Source organism: Balaenoptera physalus, assembly GCF_965194825.1.
Source record: "Balaenoptera physalus genome assembly, chromosome: 16".
NCBI classification, from domain to species: domain Eukaryota; kingdom Metazoa; phylum Chordata; class Mammalia; order Artiodactyla; family Balaenopteridae; genus Balaenoptera; species Balaenoptera physalus.
The window spans coordinates 44,759,879-44,780,099 of NC_138898.1; the positions used below are offsets into that span (position 1 = coordinate 44,759,879).

General features: G+C 45.6%; 1 protein-coding gene across 8 annotated transcripts in view; it reads right to left on the bottom strand.

Annotated features, from left to right (window-relative positions):
* The window catches only part of KIF16B (kinesin family member 16B), a 291,300-nt gene that overhangs the window by 101,577 nt on the left and 169,502 nt on the right, over window positions 1-20,221 (bottom strand). For 5 of the 8 annotated variants that reach the window (XM_082428587.1, XM_082428586.1, XM_082428584.1 and 2 more), the window contains 5 exons: window positions 9,314-9,346; window positions 8,909-8,962; window positions 6,034-7,392; window positions 2,344-2,496; window positions 346-442 (listed from right to left, as the gene is read on the bottom strand). In XM_082428587.1, coding sequence (XP_082284713.1) covers window positions 346-442; window positions 2,344-2,496; window positions 6,034-7,392; window positions 8,909-8,962; window positions 9,314-9,346 — 1,696 coding nt within the window. The remainder of the gene's footprint in view (window positions 1-345; window positions 443-2,343; window positions 2,497-6,033; window positions 7,393-8,908; window positions 8,963-9,313; window positions 9,347-20,221) is intronic. The other 3 variants (XM_082428582.1, XM_082428588.1, XM_082428585.1) reach the window with 2 other exon arrangements.

A 20,221-nucleotide genomic window follows, 5' to 3' on the forward strand; every position in this document is an offset into this window, starting at 1 on the left:
TCGAGTGAATTTAAATACTTATGGAAATTGATTATATTTTTGGAGAAAACAGAAAGGTGTCACGTGTAGAATTTTTATAAATCAAACAAAGTAAATAAAGCACTTCAGGAAACTTCATATTCACTTAAGAATTTCCCCCAGAAGTTCAAAATTTTAAAATAAAGTTACCCTTGAATTAATACTATATATAAACTGTTAAGCTCCACCCGAGCAATATTTAATATTTCTACAACATTTTGCATCTCAATTTTCTGAGAAACAGTACATAAAAGACCACCACCCCCAGCTCCTTACTGAAAGGTCATCTTCAAAACGAATAACCAGATCACCTGCTCCTTCACTCACCTTCACAGTCTCGGCAGGTGCACCGCTGCCATCGCCAACCACACGGTGCAGATCCTGAAGGCGCCTCTGGACTTCTTCTTCAATGTAAGCACTGATCCTGGAAGCAAAAGAGATGGGGGTCTGTGACCGCTTCTAACCACACAGGGCATTCTGAGATCTTTTTGTTACCATGCCCTTTGCGACTGGGAACCTTCTCGTTCTAAATGCCAAATGTAATCACAGCTCAGGATCTGGAACATTTGTCAACTTTCTAAGAAGTCTAATGCCATGTGTTTACTATCTGGGTTTTCCCCAAACAAGAGAGGCCTGGATGAATAACCGAATCTTGGGAACAGAAGGGAAACTCAGTGATCCCATCCAAATCCCTCCCTATGTCCTGAGCGGAACCCCTGCTGCAGGACAGGGGAGAGTCGCAGACTCGGGTTCCAGATGACTCTGCGGTCTCAGAAGGCATCACTACCCAACACTTCACTCACCGAGCCTCCGTTTCCTCACACAGAAAACGATGATTCTTATTTCTCACAAAACACAAAGTCATTTCAGAGGATTAAAAGGAAAAACAAAAAGTAGATGCACTCTCCACAGACCTTCACTACTAGACGGAACAATGTCTCACATCATTCCTGCTCTGTCTTTTCACTGCACCCGGCCATGAGATACCACATTTTAAAGGTCTCTAGACCTTCCAAAATGCCTGGCGAAGGGTCAAGATGGCTGAAGCCAGAAACAGTTGTCAACCGAATATCTGGTACCCCATTCGATACAGGGGCAACAGCTGGTACCCAATACGATACAGGGGAAACTGTATGAAGTACAACCATCCACCCAGAGGAACCAGGGAAAGAGAGAATTTGGGTTCCGTCAAAATCTTTCTAGTGGCTCAGGCCGCCCAGAGGCAAGGCTTTCTCAGTCCTAGGCTCCCTGCCCCAGTTCTACAGACAATGAATTAGACGGATTATTTTAAATGAAGTGTTTTGCATGTTTACATCTTAGCACACTAAAAAATAAAAAATCTGGTTGCATCTTTCTAAGCCCATGCAAAATCCTATACACATTTCTGTACTACTGACCATGGCTAAATGACTTTCTGATATGCTGGGTAAAGAGATTAATATTACAGGTAAAACAGCCCCAAAGAATGGAGCTAGGGTAATAAAATACAGTATTTACCGTTCAGTATTTCAGTAAAGAAAATCATATGCAACTGAATCTGAATCAAGGCCACTTACAAACAAATCTCCCTGGACCTTAAATTTTAAACGAGTACCACAGAAGATGCAGACCTAGATTTAAAGGATCACAGAGGCTCATGTCATTCTGAGTACATTTTGATATCTGAATACCTATCTCCTACTAGCCAGGGCTCAGGACTGCCCAATTTGAAATGTCCCCATGACGTAGATGGGGCTGAGAAAAAAGGTCAATTATCTTATAAGCAAAGAATGATTAGGTTGATTTATCTGAGGGCTCTAAGCCACAGGGCAATTCATGATGCCACCCAAGTTGAAAATCATTTTCCTATAGTAACATCAGATTTGTATTTATGCTATTCATGATCATTCTGAATATACTGGTACAGTCTTTGTGACAGACTTCATCTATTTGTAATCAATGGCTTCTATAAATTATTTGTCAGCACAAGGTCCTTCTTGGTACAATTCAATTAAGTCTACTTTGTTCCTCTCAACCTAGCCTTGTATCACTTCTTTCTGGATGAACTGGTTTCCCTGAACCTTTTAATTCTACCTTCTCACACAAACTACCTGCACCAGTATTCCTTAGATTTGGCTGGTCAGGTCTCAGGTCTTGGGCCCTTTAAATGACGTCTCACCCCACCATGGGCCAGGCAGCAGCTGATCAGGACAAAGCATGTCACAGGGATAAGTACTGCTTATCACCTTTGATAGAGCCCTCCATATGCAAACTGGCCAATATAAGGTACTGTGAGTCATTAAATCACATCAGAAATAGGCATGGCATCAGTTTAATGTCCAGTACCTGGCATCCATCAGGGGGACCAGGTGAGACTTTTCAGCACTGGATGGCAAGCTGGAAGAAGCAGGTTTTCCCTCCAAGGTCCCACGATGCCCTTTTTGAACACCATCGACCTCACAGATCTTCTGCTTCAATTGCTGGATTTCATGTTCTAACCTACAGAGATGGAAGTTACGTGAATTCACTCATTAACAGTATCTCCTGAGAATCTTCCCTAGAAACCATGGGAGATCCAGACCAAAACTGTGCAAAGAGCTTTACCTTCCAGTAGAAGAGGTACCACATACCTATAAGACAAGGTATAAGGTGATAACAGGCCACAAGAGCGGTGCAGGACAAGTGCTACAGGCACCCAAAAGTTGGAGAGAGTTCTACCATCAAGGGCAAAGATATTCCCACTGTGCTCAGCAAATCCTCAGAGTCCCAAACCCAGCTTCAACAAAACAGTTGGTTGTAGCCTACATATCAGATCCCAATAAGTATTTCTATTTGACAAAAGAGACCTTTGCTTTAAAGAATTCTTTAAAACTGCCAATCTAGGAGAACCTTCACGGTCAAGGCAGTTCTAAGTTGAGTCTTCACGGGCCAGTGGGGATTTGGCATTTGGAAATGACAGTGGGTGGTTTTCCAGGTGCAGAAACAAAGGGACTAAGCCACAAAAACCAGGAATCCGCTTTGGCTAAGGCAGTGGGTGTGGAAAACAGAAACAGGCGAGAGAGACCTAGGAAAGCAGGCTGAGTATCTAGAGAAATTAATATAAACCATGAGCTATGGAACCAAACATTTATTTCCAACGACAGATGATACGTCTAATATGAGGTCGAGTGTGTGTATGGCTGGTCTCCCACTGGCCCAGGCACGAGTGAATCCAGGGCCATCCGGCTAGAGGGCCAAACTTGCCAGTAAATTTGGCCCACAGAACACCATCTAGGGGCTGCAGCCCTCTCACTGTTAATGACACCTGGGTCTCAATTTCTTCATGTATCAAATGAGAGAGTCAACTAGTCTCTCCAAATTCCTTCGGGTCCAAAATTCAGAGAGTCTGGTTTCAGATGCTGACACGCCACAACACTGCCAGCTCTCTGGTGTCGCCAGCAGTGATTTGACTGCTCTATCCTGAACGTGAAAGCCAAGGTCTTGGCTCTCGGAAATGTGATTACGGGATCACCAGGGTAGGCGCTCCTAGGTCCGCGGGAGACAATGCCCAGCTGAACTCAGCCTTTCATCTAACGATTACTGAGCACCAGCCTGCAGAGCACGCAGTATTCTTGAAGGAGGAAGGACTGAGCACCGAGGAGTGATGTCAGGGGCCAGGTGGTGGGCAAAGAACCAGGGAACAAAGTTAACACAGAATCTCAGAGATGGTAAGGAAAATGAGCCAATGCAAGTAGGTCGTGGCCAATGTTTGTAATTAAGATGACGCCTACGGAGTTGTTCAAAGACATCCTTCAGGGCTGGGCAATGGGAAGGACTCCACAGGGCAAAGAGGCGCCAGTGGGGCCCTGAAGGCTGAGCAGGATTTCTATACATGGCGAGGGACAGCAGGGCCTTGCATGGAAAGGGTCGCAGCACACGAGAAGAACTGGTCTGCCCAGCAGTGGCTCTGTCGTCAGCAGACAGGAGGACAAAGTGGGCACAAGCTGGGTTCGAGATGCAACTCTACCACTTTCTAACTGCCTGACACTTGTCCCATCAACCATCAAGGAGAAAGAAGAAAGAAAATGATTAAATCTTGCTCATAAAGCAAGCTGACACGGAAAGCCAAGTGCAGTGCACTGTTGGTCCAATCTGGCTCCACCTGAATTTGATATTTGGCACTTTGGAAATTCACAAGAGGTCAGCTCAGGGTGCACAGCGGGCCCTGGCTCAGCCATGAGAACCCAGAGAGATAATAAGACACAACACCAATACCCCCAGAAAGCTGCAGGATCATCAAAGCCAGAGCAAAGCACTCAGAATTTGCTGGCCTGAATTAGGGCTTTGCAAAGCCTACTCCATCAAAACACAGGAAGCTAAAAGCCTCCTTTGCGTGGCTTCTGCAGAAAAGCTGACATAGGGAAATCATTACAGTGTATCCACTATAATCGAGTATTAATACTAAATGGCCAGGGAGTGAAGCCGGTTAACAAAAGCCAGGACATCAGGCTCCAAGCTCCTGCTGCATCAGGATACAAATCGAGAGCGTGCCCTCCACTGCTTTAAATTTCCTGGGGCTGGAGCTTTGTCCAGCAATTTCATTTACATAACGTACCTACAATCATTTTCTTAAACCACAGACCTATGTCTCTGAAGTCACAGCATTATGGTTTTTGATTGTCATCTGTCACCGTTTTGCCTGGGGGGATTACTGGAGAGCTTGGTAAACAGAATCCAGTTTAAGCAGATTGTTTGACAGGAGGCTGTCCTGACCTTTTCAGGCAAGATGGGGGACAGAGGCTCAGGAAACACCTCCCAGTAGGTCTTGCCTTGTCAACAGCATGGATCGCAAGCCTCTGCCAATGTCAAGCTGGGCTCCTAGAGGCCAGCAGTCTGGGCTTCTGCTGCAGCCCCTCGGGAGGTGCTGTGAGGGGAGGGTTCCTGGGGAGGGGGCAGCATTCCAGGCCCCTGTAACCTGGGCTTCAGTTAATCTCAACAGACCAAAGGGTCTGGAACTAAAGAAAATACACAGGCCCATGCCCTCCTCATGAGGGTAAGGACACTGCGGCCCCAAGACGGAAGAGCCTGCCCAAGGCCAGCAGGGCAGAAAGGGGTTGGGAAGGGCACAAAGCCCCCTTGCAGGACACCAAATCCGATGACGTTTGCACAATAGGCGGCCGCCAGTCTCTCTTGGCATCACGTCTGCAGGGTTAGCAGAAAAAGCATCCTCCAGTTCATGTATTTATTTGTCTTGAGATCCTACCTCCGAGAAGCACGGTGACAGGCAACAGGTAGAGGAAGAGAAATATTCTTCCTTTACCATGAAAACAGCGCTACTTCCTAGTTCACAACATTGAAAATAATATCAGTGAATCATGACCTAACATGCCTGGATAGACCACCATGTTCGGAACATGTAGAGAGCTTTGCTTGTTTATTTTTTAATACAGAATCTTGGGGTCTCCCTCTGGATTCTCAAACACTGAGAATCAGCAGGGGGTAGGGGGAGGATTGTTTTCCAGTTCGCTGCCAGGTGTGGAAATCAGTGTCTATGGAACCTGTGAACGCAGGGGCGATGCTTCACCAGAACAAGTGTTGGTCAAGGTCCCACAGAAGACATGAGGGGGAGGGGAGGAGAGAGGGAGGAAGGGGACGGAAGGGGCAGCAGAGGGAAAAGGAGTCAATGAAACGGAATGGGGTTGGGGGAGAGCACTGAGGGAGGGCGGGGGAATCCGGCTGGAAGCTTTCTCAGTCTTCCCTGCTTATCAAATATTAAACACACAGTCAGAGGTCAGTGAGGTAACAGACAAGGGCTTTGTTTCTGTTTGTGTGTTTTTTTCAACTTTAGGCCAGTGACTCTAAACCAAGGATCCTAAGGAAAAAGAAAAGAAGGCTAAGCATTTGCTGGTGAATTAGAAAACATAAAGGCTACAGAATTACTTTTTAAAAAAACAGTGAGAGACACAGCACCAGGGATAGAAGCCGCGCCATCACAGCCCGAGGGTTAATACCATGGGGCATGGAGGGTGTGGCAGGCGTCCCCTCGGCTCGGCTCACCTCTCCCGGTCCTTCTCCAGGGCTTCCTGCTCGGCCCCCAGGCCGGCCCGGAGCCCGGACAGCTCGCTGCCGCCGGCGGTCAAGGTGGCCGGCTTTGGCCTCTGCTCCTCGGCCGCCAGGCCCCGGGCGCAGCGCCGCTGCAGGGCAGAGTGCCTCCTCTCCAGCCGGGCCACCGCCCGCTCCAGCGCCTCCCTCTGCTGCTTCTCCCGGGATTCCAGGATCTCCTTTTCCTTCCGCCTCACCTTCTCCTCCTGACGGGCCACGTTGGCCGTGAACTCAAAGGTGGCCTGGAGCTTCTGCAGCTGGCTGGCGCTGGCCTGGTACTGCGCGAGCTGCTCTTCTTTTTCTTCCATCTCTTTCTCCACTTGGTAGAGAGTGTCGTCCAGGCCGAGAGGACCTCGGTCGAGGATCTCACAGGCTCTCTGTTTCTCTTCCAACAGCCTCGGCAAATGATGCTGCAGGAGATACTGGAGCTGGCGCTCCTTACACTGCAGCCTCCCCTCCGCCGGCTTGATCTGCTCCACATCTCCAGCCGCGTGGGGGACATCTGCGACACCACCGTCCTCCTTTAACGACAGCCTCGATTCTTCCTGGCTGCCAGATTTTAAGCGCTCTAGGATTTCACGTTCTTCCTCCGCCTCCTTTCTCAGGAGGTCCTTCTGCTGAACCAGCTCCTTCTCCAGGGTGGCCAGCGCGGCCAGCTGCCTTCGCTTGAACTCTAAGAAACGCAGCTGCGCCCGTTCGAGCTCCCGGCCGCCGTCGTGCCCCTCGGCACCGGCCTCCTTGGCCCGCAGGAGGGATGCGCGGATGCCCTCGAGGTCCTGCCGCTCCTCCTCCGCGCGCTGCGCCTGCCCGTGCCGCAGCGGCCGGACCAGCTCCCGCTCCTCCCAGAGCTGCTCCTCCAGGTGCGCCACGCGCAGGACCTGCTCCTTCTCCTGCTCCTCCAGCCGCTTCTTCTCCTGCTCCAGCTTGACACACTGCTCCTCTTTTGCCCTTTTGAGCTGCTCCAGCTCCTGAAATATCTGAACCTTCTCGGCCTTCTCGTGGCTGTTGAGTTCCTGCAGCCGCTGGAGCTCTTCCTGGACGCGGAGGAAGCGCTCCTCGTCTTGTTTCTTCTTCTGCAGCTCGATCTCCTGCTGCTCCCGCAGCCTCTCCTCCTCGAACCGCTCCTTTTCGGCCAGCAGGTCCTTAAGCTTGCTCTCCAGGTGGAAGCTGCGGCGTTTGAGGCTCTCCTCCTGCTTGCGGATCTGCAGCTGCACGATCTCCGTCTCCTTGCGCTGCGTCTCCACCTCCTGCTGCATACGCTCCAGCGCAGCCTTGTCGGACTTCTGCTTTTCCTCCATCTCTTCTATGAGTTTTCTGAAATGCAAATCGTTGACTGATCGTTATTTGATTCGCTAGGTTCAAAGGCTGCTCTAACTTCTCCCTAAACTGATACCTCCTAGAAATGGACATACACCACACACCCTTCACTAAAATAAAACTTAAAAAAAAAAAAAAAAAGAGGGAGAACAGCAGTTTCCTTTTAACATCCAACAGCATGCTGTTTAATTTTTTTACTCTGTAACTGTCCAACATATCATTTGCCTAATCTCCTGAAGTAGCTTCTGCTATCATTTCTTTGCAGAGCCTATAAGCATAATGTGTTATGCATGATATAATTTTTAAAGCCCCCTGAGCTCAAAGAGAAAGAGGCATGCCCAATTTAAATTTAAATGTGAATAATTTTATTCAGCCCAAAGGCTAAATCTCAATGGAAATTCGGTTACAAAATGACATTAAATAAAAATGCTTATGCTGTCCTCAACTCATCAGGGTCAAATATCAAAGTCAAGATAATCGACACTTCATTGTTCCAGCTCAAATAACTACACGCTATTTAGCATTTAATCACTAGTTTAGGACAAATGGTAATCACCAAATGACCCAAAATATTAGTTTATTAATGCATAACATTGAAAATAACGTCAATCTCCATTAGAATACTTAAATGCATGATTCCGGGGGTTACATGTCATGTTGTGTCTTAGAGAGCAAAGGGTCCCCACTGGGTGCTAAGTCAATGTTTCGAGGTCGGGGTGGCCTTCAAAACAAGAACACAGGGCATGTCAGAGTACGGATGCACGGCCTCCATCTCCTGACCCACCAAAGACCTACTATCGTACATGATGCTGCGAGCTAAACTAATTCATCTGTAACATCCAGACTCCACACTCTAGAAAATAAATATCCAGGGTGTAGATTTTCTGTGGCCTTACTTTCTAATATCTATCCTTGGTCCATTTCTTGGCTCGTTAAATAGGACAGGAAAAAAAAGAAAACTACTTAGTTTTATCAAAGAATTACATTCAGAACATATAAAAAACGCTCTCCAAATCAATTAAACACACACACACACACACACACACACCCCAAAAGAAAAGGGAGCTGAGAACACGCAGAGGCAGATTAGAAAAGGAAATACAAATGGCTGATCAACATAAGGAAAGATGTTTAAAAAGTGAGGAGGCATAAGAAGGGGAAGTGTCATCATTCTTTTGGCTTTTTTAAAACTCAGGATATTATTAAGGAAGAAATACTTTTTAGTTAAATTTAAATAAGTCTATATTTGATGTATTATATTTAAGGAGTATATTAAATTTGCCCACTGACTCTATTCCCTGGTCTCACAAGTATTTGAAGATGAGCTATTTAAAAAATTCAAACGTGAAGTAAAACTAACCAGCTAAAGAGAAAGGAGCTACAGTCATCAGATGTGTAAATGATGGACACGGAACCAGAGGGAGATGACACAGACACAGGTGATCTCAGTCTAGGACATCAACACAGGCACCCACCCACTATGTGGTGTTATGACTCCTACCACGTGGCTTACCTTTTACTTTCTAATTTCTCAAGTTCTTCACGCTGTTGCCGCTCAAATTCAAGTCTAATAAATCAAATGAAAATGAGTCACTTTTCTGAAAGAGCTTTTTTCACTCTCTTATTCTCTATATGTAGTTACATATTACAAAGAACATTGGTTTGTCAAGTACAATTTTTAATCATTATGGATTAGCAAGTTTAAAATGTATTCTTTGCTCTATGACTATGATTATAAATTAGTCATACTTTAGGAGTGCTTGAATTCAGGCTGAAAAGAACATATTTTACTTGAAGGAAAGCAAACAAAACACCACTGTACGGGAAAAGCAGAGTTAAAGGAGACTTCTAAATGAGAAGCATGCCTACCCCATGCAGCTTAGCCACTGATTAGTACATAAAAATGGAGAATCTCTACCTTAGACAGATGGGTCCTTTTATAGGGAAAAGACTGCCGGGGAGGTAGAGAGAGAGAGAGAGAGCACAGACATCAATTAAGAAAAGAATTAACTGTGGGAACATCAGGAGAAAAGCAGTAAGGTACTTAAAAGCCAATAGCCATGTACAAATTGAAACGTCTTTTTATACAGATCACATTTTCCAATCATTTCTTGAAGCAAATTCTCCAAAGAGTTAGCTATTATGTTTTATACGCTTCCCATGATAACTAGAGCACTAATAATAACTGAGTACCAATAATAATTGCCCACAGAAGTCAAATTCATATTTTTACTACTTTATAAATGGTTATACTGTATGGAGGTTTCTCAAGATCCTCCTGTAGTTAGTAGTTATATGATATTGGAGCCATGGGGGTTACAGAGATTATGAACAGATTGACCATAGTGGTAGCAAAATAAAGGGGGCTAGGTCACTGGGAATTTTAAAACAACTCGCTAAAATATTGATAACAAGTTGACTTTTTCTCAAATACTAGATTGAATTACTTCAAGGTTTCACTATACCTTTTAAACAGCATGAACTGTAATTCTTAAACGTTTCCTGTTGTGGTGGATAGCAAATACAGCTAAGAAGCTGAACTATGGAAAAATTCATCAGTCAACTGTTTTCCTTGGATAAGATAATCCAGGTTGGCAACAGTTACCTTTACAATGAGCTAACAAAATTTCAAATAGATCTGTTACCAATTTAATTTGGGCTAAAATTGAGAGTAAGATGTCTGGGGGGTTTTGCAAGCAGAACTGAGGGCAGTGCTGAGTGATTTACATGTTTGCTTACTCTGCCTTCCCAGCAAATCCTGAAGATAGCACATAGTACCTGATCCATTTAACAGATGAGAAACCCAGAGCTCAGCGGTCTGAAAGAACTTGTCCAAGGTCACGATGGTAAGATGTGGTGGAACCAGGACTTGAAGCCACGACAGCCTGTTTCCAAAACATCCTCAATTCATTCATTTTATGAGCAATGCTCCAGTTTGTGATATATAATAAGAATATTAAACCCTTCGTTGAAACTTATCATTTAGGGTTATATTTACCTTTCTATCAAATGAAAATGATATGTGGATTACAGGCACTGCCGGATAATGTACACACTTTCAAAACCTGAGGATTTTCCTAATAGAACTGTCTTTATTCTTGATTTACACTTTCTGTGAGCATCAGCTCGATGTGACCATCAGCAGACAATGTCGCTCTGCTCTGACAGTGTCACAGGGGCACAGTCATAAGGCAAATGCTGCTCTGAGTGGTTCGAATGAAAACCTATCACCGGACAGTTTACAACGTGCAGGTGCTTGGCCGGGCACTGAGCATGCAATACCCTCACTTTGTTCTCCTAACCCTAGCAGGTCTCACCCCCATTTTATAAAACAGGAAACTGAGGCTTAGATGAGGTAAGTAGCAGAGGGAGGGCTTGAATCACTTTGGTACTAAAATCTGTGCTGCTAACCACTGCAATTGTTGCTAATGAGTTGTGTGGTCTCAAAGAGTCATGAAATGTGAGTTTTAATATCTTCATCTCCAGTGTGACACTCTGAGCACCTACGTATTTTACTGAGCACAGTGCCAGGCGCTGTGCAAGGCACAGGGGATACGGAAGTCCGGAAGGGAGCTATGTCCCTGCCCCCATGGGGCTCCCAGTCTGTAAGTGACAGTGGAATAAACATGAGGGGCACACCCAGTGTGTCACGAGCCAGGATGAGGAAGGACACAATGTTATAACACACCGAGCGGGTGCTGGTCTCAGAATTTGGTAGGACCTAGAATCAAGGCAAGCCTCCCAAGGGAACTTCCACCTAGGCTGTGCCATTCTTCCTCGTGCATGATGCAGAAGCTCAATAAAGCCAGGTCTTGGCTTCCTGTGAGGGGAGGGGCAAGATGTGAAGCTCAACGGGACAAGAGAAGCCACACGGTGCAGGGCCTTGGAAGTTATACTGAGGACTCTGCACTTGACCCCAAAGATGGTGGCAGAAAAGTGTCTTGGAACAGGGTTGTTAGAGAGCCCACAGAGAACAGGTGAGAGGAGAAGCCACGAAACAGATCAGGAGGCCTGTGTTGTCATGGAAACAAGAGATGATGGAGGCAGGACCCAGGATCACTGGGATAAGGAAATGCCAGTATCTTCTGATACGCAGGGGTTCAGTTGAGAGAACCTGCTAATGGGCTGGATTTTGTTGGAGGTTGTGATGGGAAAGAAAGAGTCAAAGATGACCCTCAGGTTTCTGGCCAGGTCACACAGTGGGTGGGGAAGCCAAGCTTCACGGCCAAGAGGCTGTGCTAAAAGGTCAACTGGTCCGAATACAAATGCTAGTGGTTGTGAGGCTAAGCATGAGTTACTTAATCTTGGATGCTTAATTTTTACAGACTCTGAAGAAAATAACAAGCCCTCCCTCAAAGAAGACAAACGTCCATCTCATCAAACAAGACCGTACATACAAAATATCTGTATCAACATCCACGAAACATCTGTATAAACATCCACGAAAGAGTCATTCTACACCTGGGTCTCAGGACTCGCATTTGACTCTCACAATGGTCCTGTGAGGTAGGTGCCATCTTTCCCCCATTTTACACACGAGCAATGGCCACGACTCCAGTAAATGGCAGAATCAATCGACTCCAGAGCCCACAATTTATCTCTATTCTGCCTTCAAGAAAGTAAGCTCGATTTTACACATGTTGAATCTAATGATTCCAGGGTCAACCAAATTGAGAAGTCCAGCAGGCAGGGGATACAAACGAAGATCTAGCACTTGGGCCGTCATCAAGGATGGAGATATAGACTTGGAATTCACCAGCATCTAGATAGGAATTACCCAGGACATAGGTATGGAATGTGAATAAAGGAGCTTAGTGCAGAGTCTGGAAGACCACACACACTGCAGTGACTGGCAGAGAAGGATGGGCCCTTAAATGAGGCTGAAGATAAGCAGCTAAAGACAGAGAGAGAGGATCCCCTTGATAAATAATGATTCCCATTTCCTCAAAATTAAGAGTTAAAAAAAAAAAGAAAAAACAACATAAAGACGCTCAGTCCCAAATAGTCTGAGGAGAGAGTCATAATTACAAAGTCAGGGACTATATTTTAAATATGAGGTGATATCAGCTGTTGCTGGTACTGTTTAGTTTCTATTAAATATTACATATTTACTGAACATACTTTAAAATGCACCTCCTTCCATAATCAATGACAATATTTCAAATAGCAAACCTCAATAGACTGTAAAATATAAATGTGTGTTAATATCAAGGAAAGAACATCAACTGTTATTGTATTTTAATGTGGCTTCATTTTAAATAAGTGTAATTCACTATCTTACTTTACTGGAATCATCTTGGCCCCAAATGCTAATTTCCTAAATGTTATAATGAAAAGGAAAACCACAAAAGGATATAATTTTTACAGCCGCTTTTAGCATTTTTAAATGACAGTTGGAAGTAACACGCACTGTGTTAGGGCCAACAAAAAAGCACAGCGTACAACCTATTTTTATGAGAAATGGTGTCTTTTTTTTTTTTGCATTAAAAGACATCTACCATTTTTCAGCGTAACTGCACATCTTGCCATCTATATTCCTGTTATCACTGGCAACGAAAAAGCAAGGGGGTGGGAATTTCTCCGTGCACACCATTACATTGAAAGTGAGACTGTGATTATCAAGAAAAAGGAAGAGAAAGAAATTTTAATGAACTGAAAGCATACATTTCGAGTCCCTGTGTCGTCCAAATGGTGATGAGTTTGGAACTTCTCATTTCACTTTCTAAAACGAGGAAAGTGGCTACTGGAGTCCAGCCCACTCTTGAGTGGCAGCTGTGGGGGAGGTGGCTGGGGCGTGGATGCTGATCTACAGTCCGGGGCGGGGGGGCTCCCAGCCGACGGGGGTGAGCCAAAGCGGAGGCAGCTCCCACACGGGCATTTGCAGCAAGTACGCAAGCAGCCTAGGGAAGTTTCAGCAAGTACGCGAACAGCTAAGGGAAAAGTTCTTGGTCAATGGGGAGGCCTGGATTTTTCCTACGTGGTTTTCAGGTTATCATCAAATTCGGAGATGACCTCGTGGGCGGGCAGCCCGTGAAGGTGCACAGGGCCCTGCACTCACGTGATACTCCACTGTGGTCACCCTGAACTTCTTCATATTTGAACAAGAGGCCCCACATTTTCATTACGCACTGAGCCCTGCAAATTGTACAGCTGGTTCTGATCACGTATGTGTCATTTTTGAAAGAATCCCCGGCCTGTTGCCTGGGATGTTTGGACTCAGTCCAGAGTCTGGTAAGGGACAGATGGAAAGGATCTGGAAAAGACCAGAACTCAGTGTAGAGGGTTCCCCTCTCCCGCATCCTTCACAAGGGATTAGGGTTTGACCGCAGTGGGTCCTGTAATGGTTGAGCCCAGAATGGCCGAGCTTCTTACCACCTTACCACCCTCGGGAACTCCCTTCCAGCCAGTCTCAAATCACCTTACAGAGAGCAAATCCCAAGGAGACCGGGGGGATCTTGGAGACTAAAGAGAAAGTTTGGATTTGGGTGCTAGAGTTTGTGCAGGTCCTATCCAATCATCTCCCTGACCTTGAGAACCTCGACATTCTAGATATTCTTTAAAGGCTGAGCAGAAACCAGATGCTACCCAAAGGTAGGCAAAGGGAAACTCATGAAAGAAGAACCCGGCCATTCATCCAGACTCGGACTCTGCCTGGACAGGCCTTGCAGTCATTCCTGCGTGCATCGGGGTTCATGCAAACTCGCATTAGAAAGCTAAGAATAGCTGCTTCGTAGAGACAGTTGAAACTGCCACGCTACCCACTCCCAGTCTCCCCATTTTTCCCCTCAAATCAAGTTATCCTACAGCAGAGTGACTTCATACAACTGTAATTCAAGGTGCTTATATCAAGATGAGGGTCGCACCATGCAATTTGATCTAAGGTGTGAAATTAAACCTCTTTTAGGTAAAAGAGTTTATAACAAAAATATCCCTAGTACTCTGGGAGTGGTTTTCTAATTAACTTTCAAATCCCTAGTCTAGAAAGTACTGGTAAAGACTTCCCAGAAGCCAGTCTTAAGCCTTTCGCATTGCAAATGAAAAGTGCTCAAAGAAACAAAGATTGCTTTAAAAAAAAAAATAGTAAAATTTGATACCACAGCATTTTAAGTGAGTTTCTCCTCAGCCTATTTCTCACAACAGTGGTATAACCTTCTCCAATAAAGCCAGCCAGGACCACCGGTAAAACCCAGGAGACCTACCTGATCGAACATAAGACCAAAGGTAGTTAGAAGTACACGGCACTCGAGAGATCATGCAATCAACTCGGCACACACCCCCGTACCCCACCCAGACACCCTGCTCCTGCCCTCCCACTACTTTACAGGGCAGGAGACTGAGGCCTGGTTGGGCAGGCGGGGGGGGGGGAGCGGATCAGGGAGAGGCCCAAGGTGACCTCCTCTTTAGAGAAGTCAAGAGCAAAGTTTACCTCTTCCTACTCCTCCTCCATTCCTACTTCAACTCTGGAATTCCACCTCACCTCCTTAACCAAACCACGGCAACGTGTACCCCAGAAACAGCCTCCCAGAGTTGAATATGATTCACCGTTCCCAGATGGACCTCTCCCCTGTGGACAGACCAGAACAGTGTGCCACAGGGAATGTTCCTGCCACTTCATTCAGCCATGCCTGCCACACGTCCAACAAACCTTTAACAAGCACCTACTATGTGCAAGGCAGTGTGTCAGACATACAGAATGGATAAACTGTCTTCAGGTCTTAAGGGTGAATTGTAAGTGAAATATGGATGCATACGGATCACACAGAATGTGAGGTGCCCAAGGAGAAAGTTCCAGTTTTTCCTTGCCGGGGTGGAGGGAGAGCATGTATAGCTGCATGCATGGGAGGAGGCCTCGCTGTCTGTCTGAGCTGGGCCTTGCTTGACAGACGGACAGAACAGTGGCCACAGCGTGGGGAGTGGGAAAATCGAGTAGAACAAACATAGAAGAAGGAAGACGAAAGAAACAAGCAAGGCACTGAGCACGGGGAACAGAAGCTAGTGGCTCACGCAGCATCAGTTCATTCGATCAACAAGCCATTCACGTGCCCGGCGCTGTCCCAGGCCCTGAGACTCAGCAAAAGGCACCAAGCCCCTGCCGTCATAAACCTTCCATTCTAGTGTGGGTGGGGGGAGAAGGACAGCTAACCAACAGTGAAAATGTTTCGTGATTCGTGCTGTGAAATAGCCTGAAGCCAGGAGGGAGGGTGGAGAGAGAGCTGATCGAGGGCGTGACCAACACGCGGGGGAAGCCAGGCCAGTGACCGGGGACAACATGTGGCACGCGGGAAGCACAGCAAGACTGGAATGGTGAGAGCAGGTGCAACCAGGGGACACTGATGGGATGAGAGCAATTGTGGCCCAAGACGGGGCCGTGGCCCAGACCACCCGGGACCCTACAGGTCACAGAGGACAGGCAGAGCCCTGTCCACCAGGGCTCCTGGAGGACAGAGACCCAGCTGAGCTGTGTATCCTGAGGGCCTTCTGCAAGGCACATAGTAGGTGTTCAACTAATGACCGCTCCGGGTAGAGCTTTGAAGTCAGCGACATGAGGCTGAGAGCCAGACTCCAATTACACAGAGTCACGGAACACCTGGGCGAGGAGGCGATGAGGTCAGCCAGGGCAGAGTTCTCTGTGCCCTAAGAAATAACAACCGGCGGTGCTTCCAGCCTTCTCAAGATGAAAGTAATTAACTGCAGCAAAGGTAGAAAATACAGGGGAGTAAAATACAGTCAAGTCCCTCACCACGATCGCGGCATCTTGGTAAACAGCCTTCGGCCTCACAGCCGAACACACACACACACGGATGAAAGCCGACCACAGAGTTTATTGTGTAGCCTTTTCCTCTTAATACACACCTTGGACAAATCCCCAAATCATTAACTATCATTCCACAACACAGTTTAATATCATGCCATTTCAGAATACAGATGCACCAGGCCTTATGGGAGCAATCTCACATGGCTGGAAATGTACATGGCAGATGATCCTGATGAAGCGGTTTGGTGGGATCTACACGGGGTAGCCCAAGAGGAGGTTCGTTTAGGAAAAGAGAAGCTGTGCATATCTGTGGGCAGAGAAGGGGGGTTTGAAGACGTGAAAAAGACTCGAAATGCACCACAGCTCCTCTGCCCTGGCAAGACACTCCTGAAGCGAAGAGCTCTGCGGGTCTGCTTTGCACACCTGTACTCCTTTAATACCACGTGCTGAGGGACACGATGCTCACACGCTCAACCAGGCACGGCTTGAAACATGAGCCTCACATCACGGGGCTGAGGGAGGTCTTGGCAGCGCCTATGTACCTCCACGGTGCTGGCCGCCCTCCCCCAGCCCTCCCCTGCCATCGCCTCTTCTAGGTCTCAGGCCTCCCTTCCTGATTTCTCTCTGACATCTCTCTCCGTCCCTCCCCTTGTTTTAAGGTAAGCAGCAGATATTGTCAAATAAAGAATTCTGGGGCGTGTGGATTTAGCTGACAAATAATAAAGTGGGAAAGATTTATATAAGCTGATTAATTGCAATGTAATCAATTTATGTGGGCAAAAAGAAGAAACATTTCCAAGAGTCCTCAATGATGAAGCAAGAGTTACATGATGATATAAACATGGGGTGAAGAAGAGTGTTGGATGGCCTGGGGACAAGTTCCCCGGAAAACAGTAAAAGAAAAAGCAGAACACAGAGCTGTATATCGAGTGAGAGCTCAATGTTGTTTTTTTAAAATACTTTTTAGAATGCATGATTATAGTACCTGATGTACAATTAAACATATATAGTATAAAATGTAAGTAAGTATTACAAATATAAACCAATCATTATTTCTTAGTGGAAGGATAGTGAATGCTTGTGATTACTTTATTCGTTTCTGAATGTTTTACTTTTTTGTAATAAGCATTTCAATTTATAATGAGACAAACTACCTGTTTCGAACATTTTTCTCAATCTACTGTGATTATAGCAACCGTTTTACTTCCTCTTTGCGTCTACAAATCTCTAGTCGATTTCCATTCATCTCCAGCAATGACGATGATTAACCTCAGTAGATCATAAAATTGGGGGGTTGCTGATGGTGACTAAATATCTGAGGTCACTGATGTGGGACACAGCTGTTCAAGGTTAGGATTATGATCTGGGATAAAAAAAAGGGGGTGGAGGGTCCTCATTACGGCACAACAATTCACACACACACACACAGATACACACACACACACACACACACACACACATTCAATCAACAATTGCTTCCCAAACACCTACTTAGAAGCAGGGGTACATTATTAAGAAAATCAAACCTTTTCACTAAATATACTAAAAATATTCCATTAAATACCCAGACCAAGAATGGGCAAATAGCTGCACCAAAACCCACAATTTCAGCAACTATTTAAAGTGCTACCACAGAGACAGGATGCTACGTATAAAGAGCCAAGGAGATGAAATCTGGGCTGGGGTTGGTAGGGCCTCCCCGAGGAAATGACACTGAAACTGACATCTTAGAGAGGATGTGGGATTTAGCCACGTGAAGAGCCGGCGGACACACGGACGAGCGGTCCAGGAGGAGGAAACAGCACATTTCCAGCAAAGGCCTGGAAGCAGGAACAGATACGTATGTACATCAGGAACCCTTGCCTGAATCAGCAACAAGCTCTAATCAAATGAGTCAACAAGTTACAGAGAGCTCACGGCAGGTAATCAAGTTAATACAAGATGTTACTTCAGAGGAAAATCATGCTGTCATGTAGGACGAAGAGGAATCTGCTACCTTCCACCCTTGCCCATAACTGCTATCCATCACTGCACTGGGCAAAGGCTCGCTTCCTCAGCTTGCCCATACAACTCAGCTTGAGATCATTCAATTATACAATGAGGGAAGCAGAAATGCTGCCCCTGAGCAGACAACACAAACCTGAAGGAACAGAATGAAGACAGACTGCACTTGGAATCCTGCAACTCATTGTTCTGCTTTTTTTTTTTTTAATTTATTTATTTATTTATTTATTTTTGGTTGCGTTTGGTCTTCATTGTCGTGCGCAGACTTTCTCTAGTTGTGGCGAGCGGGGGCTACTCTTCATTGTGGTGCGTGGGCTTCTCACTGCAGTGGCTTCTCTTCTTGCGGAGCATGGGGTCTAGTTGCATGGGCTTCAGTAGCTGTGACACACGGTCTCAGTAGTTGTGGCTCACGGGCTGTAGAGCGCAGGCTCAGTAGTTGTGGCACACGGGCCTAGTTGCTCCGCGGCATGTGGGATCTTCCTGGACCAGAGCTCAAACCTCTGTCCCCTGCATTGGCAGGTGGATTCTTAACCACTGCACCACCAGGGAAGCCCCCATTCTGCTACTTTGGAAACAGGAAACAAAGAAGCTCATCATTTAAAGTGGCTCACAGTGGAGTTATATTCAAGGACAAGAAAGAAAAAGCTGAGTCAGTACAGACAGACTTCACTTTACTGCACTTCGCAGATATTGCTTTTTTTTTTTTTTAACAAATTGAAGGTTTGTGGCAACCCTACATCGAGCAAGTCAACAAGTGCCATTTTCCCAGCAGCATGTCTTCTGTGTCACATTTTATTTATTTTTTTTTAACATCTTTATTGGAGTATAATTGCTTTACAATGGTGTGCTAGTTTCTGCTTCATAACAAAGTGAATCAGCTATACATATATATATATCCCCATATCTCCTCCCTCTTCAGTCTCCCTCCCACCCTCCCTATCCCACCCCTCTAAGTGGTCACAAAGCACCGAGCTGATCTCCCTGTGCTATGAGGCTGCTTCCCACTAGCTAGCTATCTTACATTTGGTAGTGTATGTATGTCCATGCCACTCTCTCACTTCGTCCCAGCTTACCCTTCCCCCTCCTTGTGTCCTCAAGTCCATTCTCTACTTCTGCATCTTTATTCCTGTCCTGCCCTTAGGTTATCAGAACCATTTTTCTTTTTTTTTTAGATTCCATATATATGTGTTAACATACGGTATTTTTCTCTTTCTGACTTACTTCACTCTGTATGACAGTCTCTAGGTCCATCCACCTCACCACAAATAACTCAATTTCATTTCTTTTTACGGCTGAGTAATATTCCATTGTATATATATGCCACATCTTCTTTATCCATTCATCTGTCGATGGACACTTAGGTTGCTTCCATGTCCTGGCTATTGTAAATAGAACTGCAATGAACATTGTGGTACATGACTCTTTTTGAATTATGGTTTTCTCAGGGTATATGCCCAGTAGTGGGATTGCTGGGTCGTATGGTAGTTCTATTTTTAGTTTTTTAAGGAATCTCCATACTGTTCTCCATAGTGGCTGTATCAATTTACATTCCCACCAACAGTGCAAGAGGGTTCCCTTTTCTCCACACCCTCTCCAGGATTTATTGTTTGTAGATTTTTTGATGATGGCCATTCTGTCTGTGTCACATTTTAGTAATTCTCACTATCCTGAAAACTTCTCATTCTTATCATATTTGCTGCAGTGGTCTGTGATCAGTTATCTTTGATGTTACTATTGCAAAAACATTGTGACTCTCTGAAGGCTCAGATGATGGTTAGCATTTTTTAGTAATAAAGTGTTTTTATATTAAGGTATGTACATTTTTTTAGACATAATCCTACTGCACACTTAACATACAGTATAATGTAATACTACAGTATAAACATAATTTTTAAATGCACTGGGAAACCAAACACTTTGCATGACTCTCTATATTGTGTATCTGCTCTATCATGGTCGTCTGGAACCCGGCCCGCCACATCCCTGGGGCCTGCCTGAAATTGACGTTGCTCTCTGTTAACGGAGGAAGAAGCTCACTTCTTTCAGCTGCGTTCACCACAAGTTCCC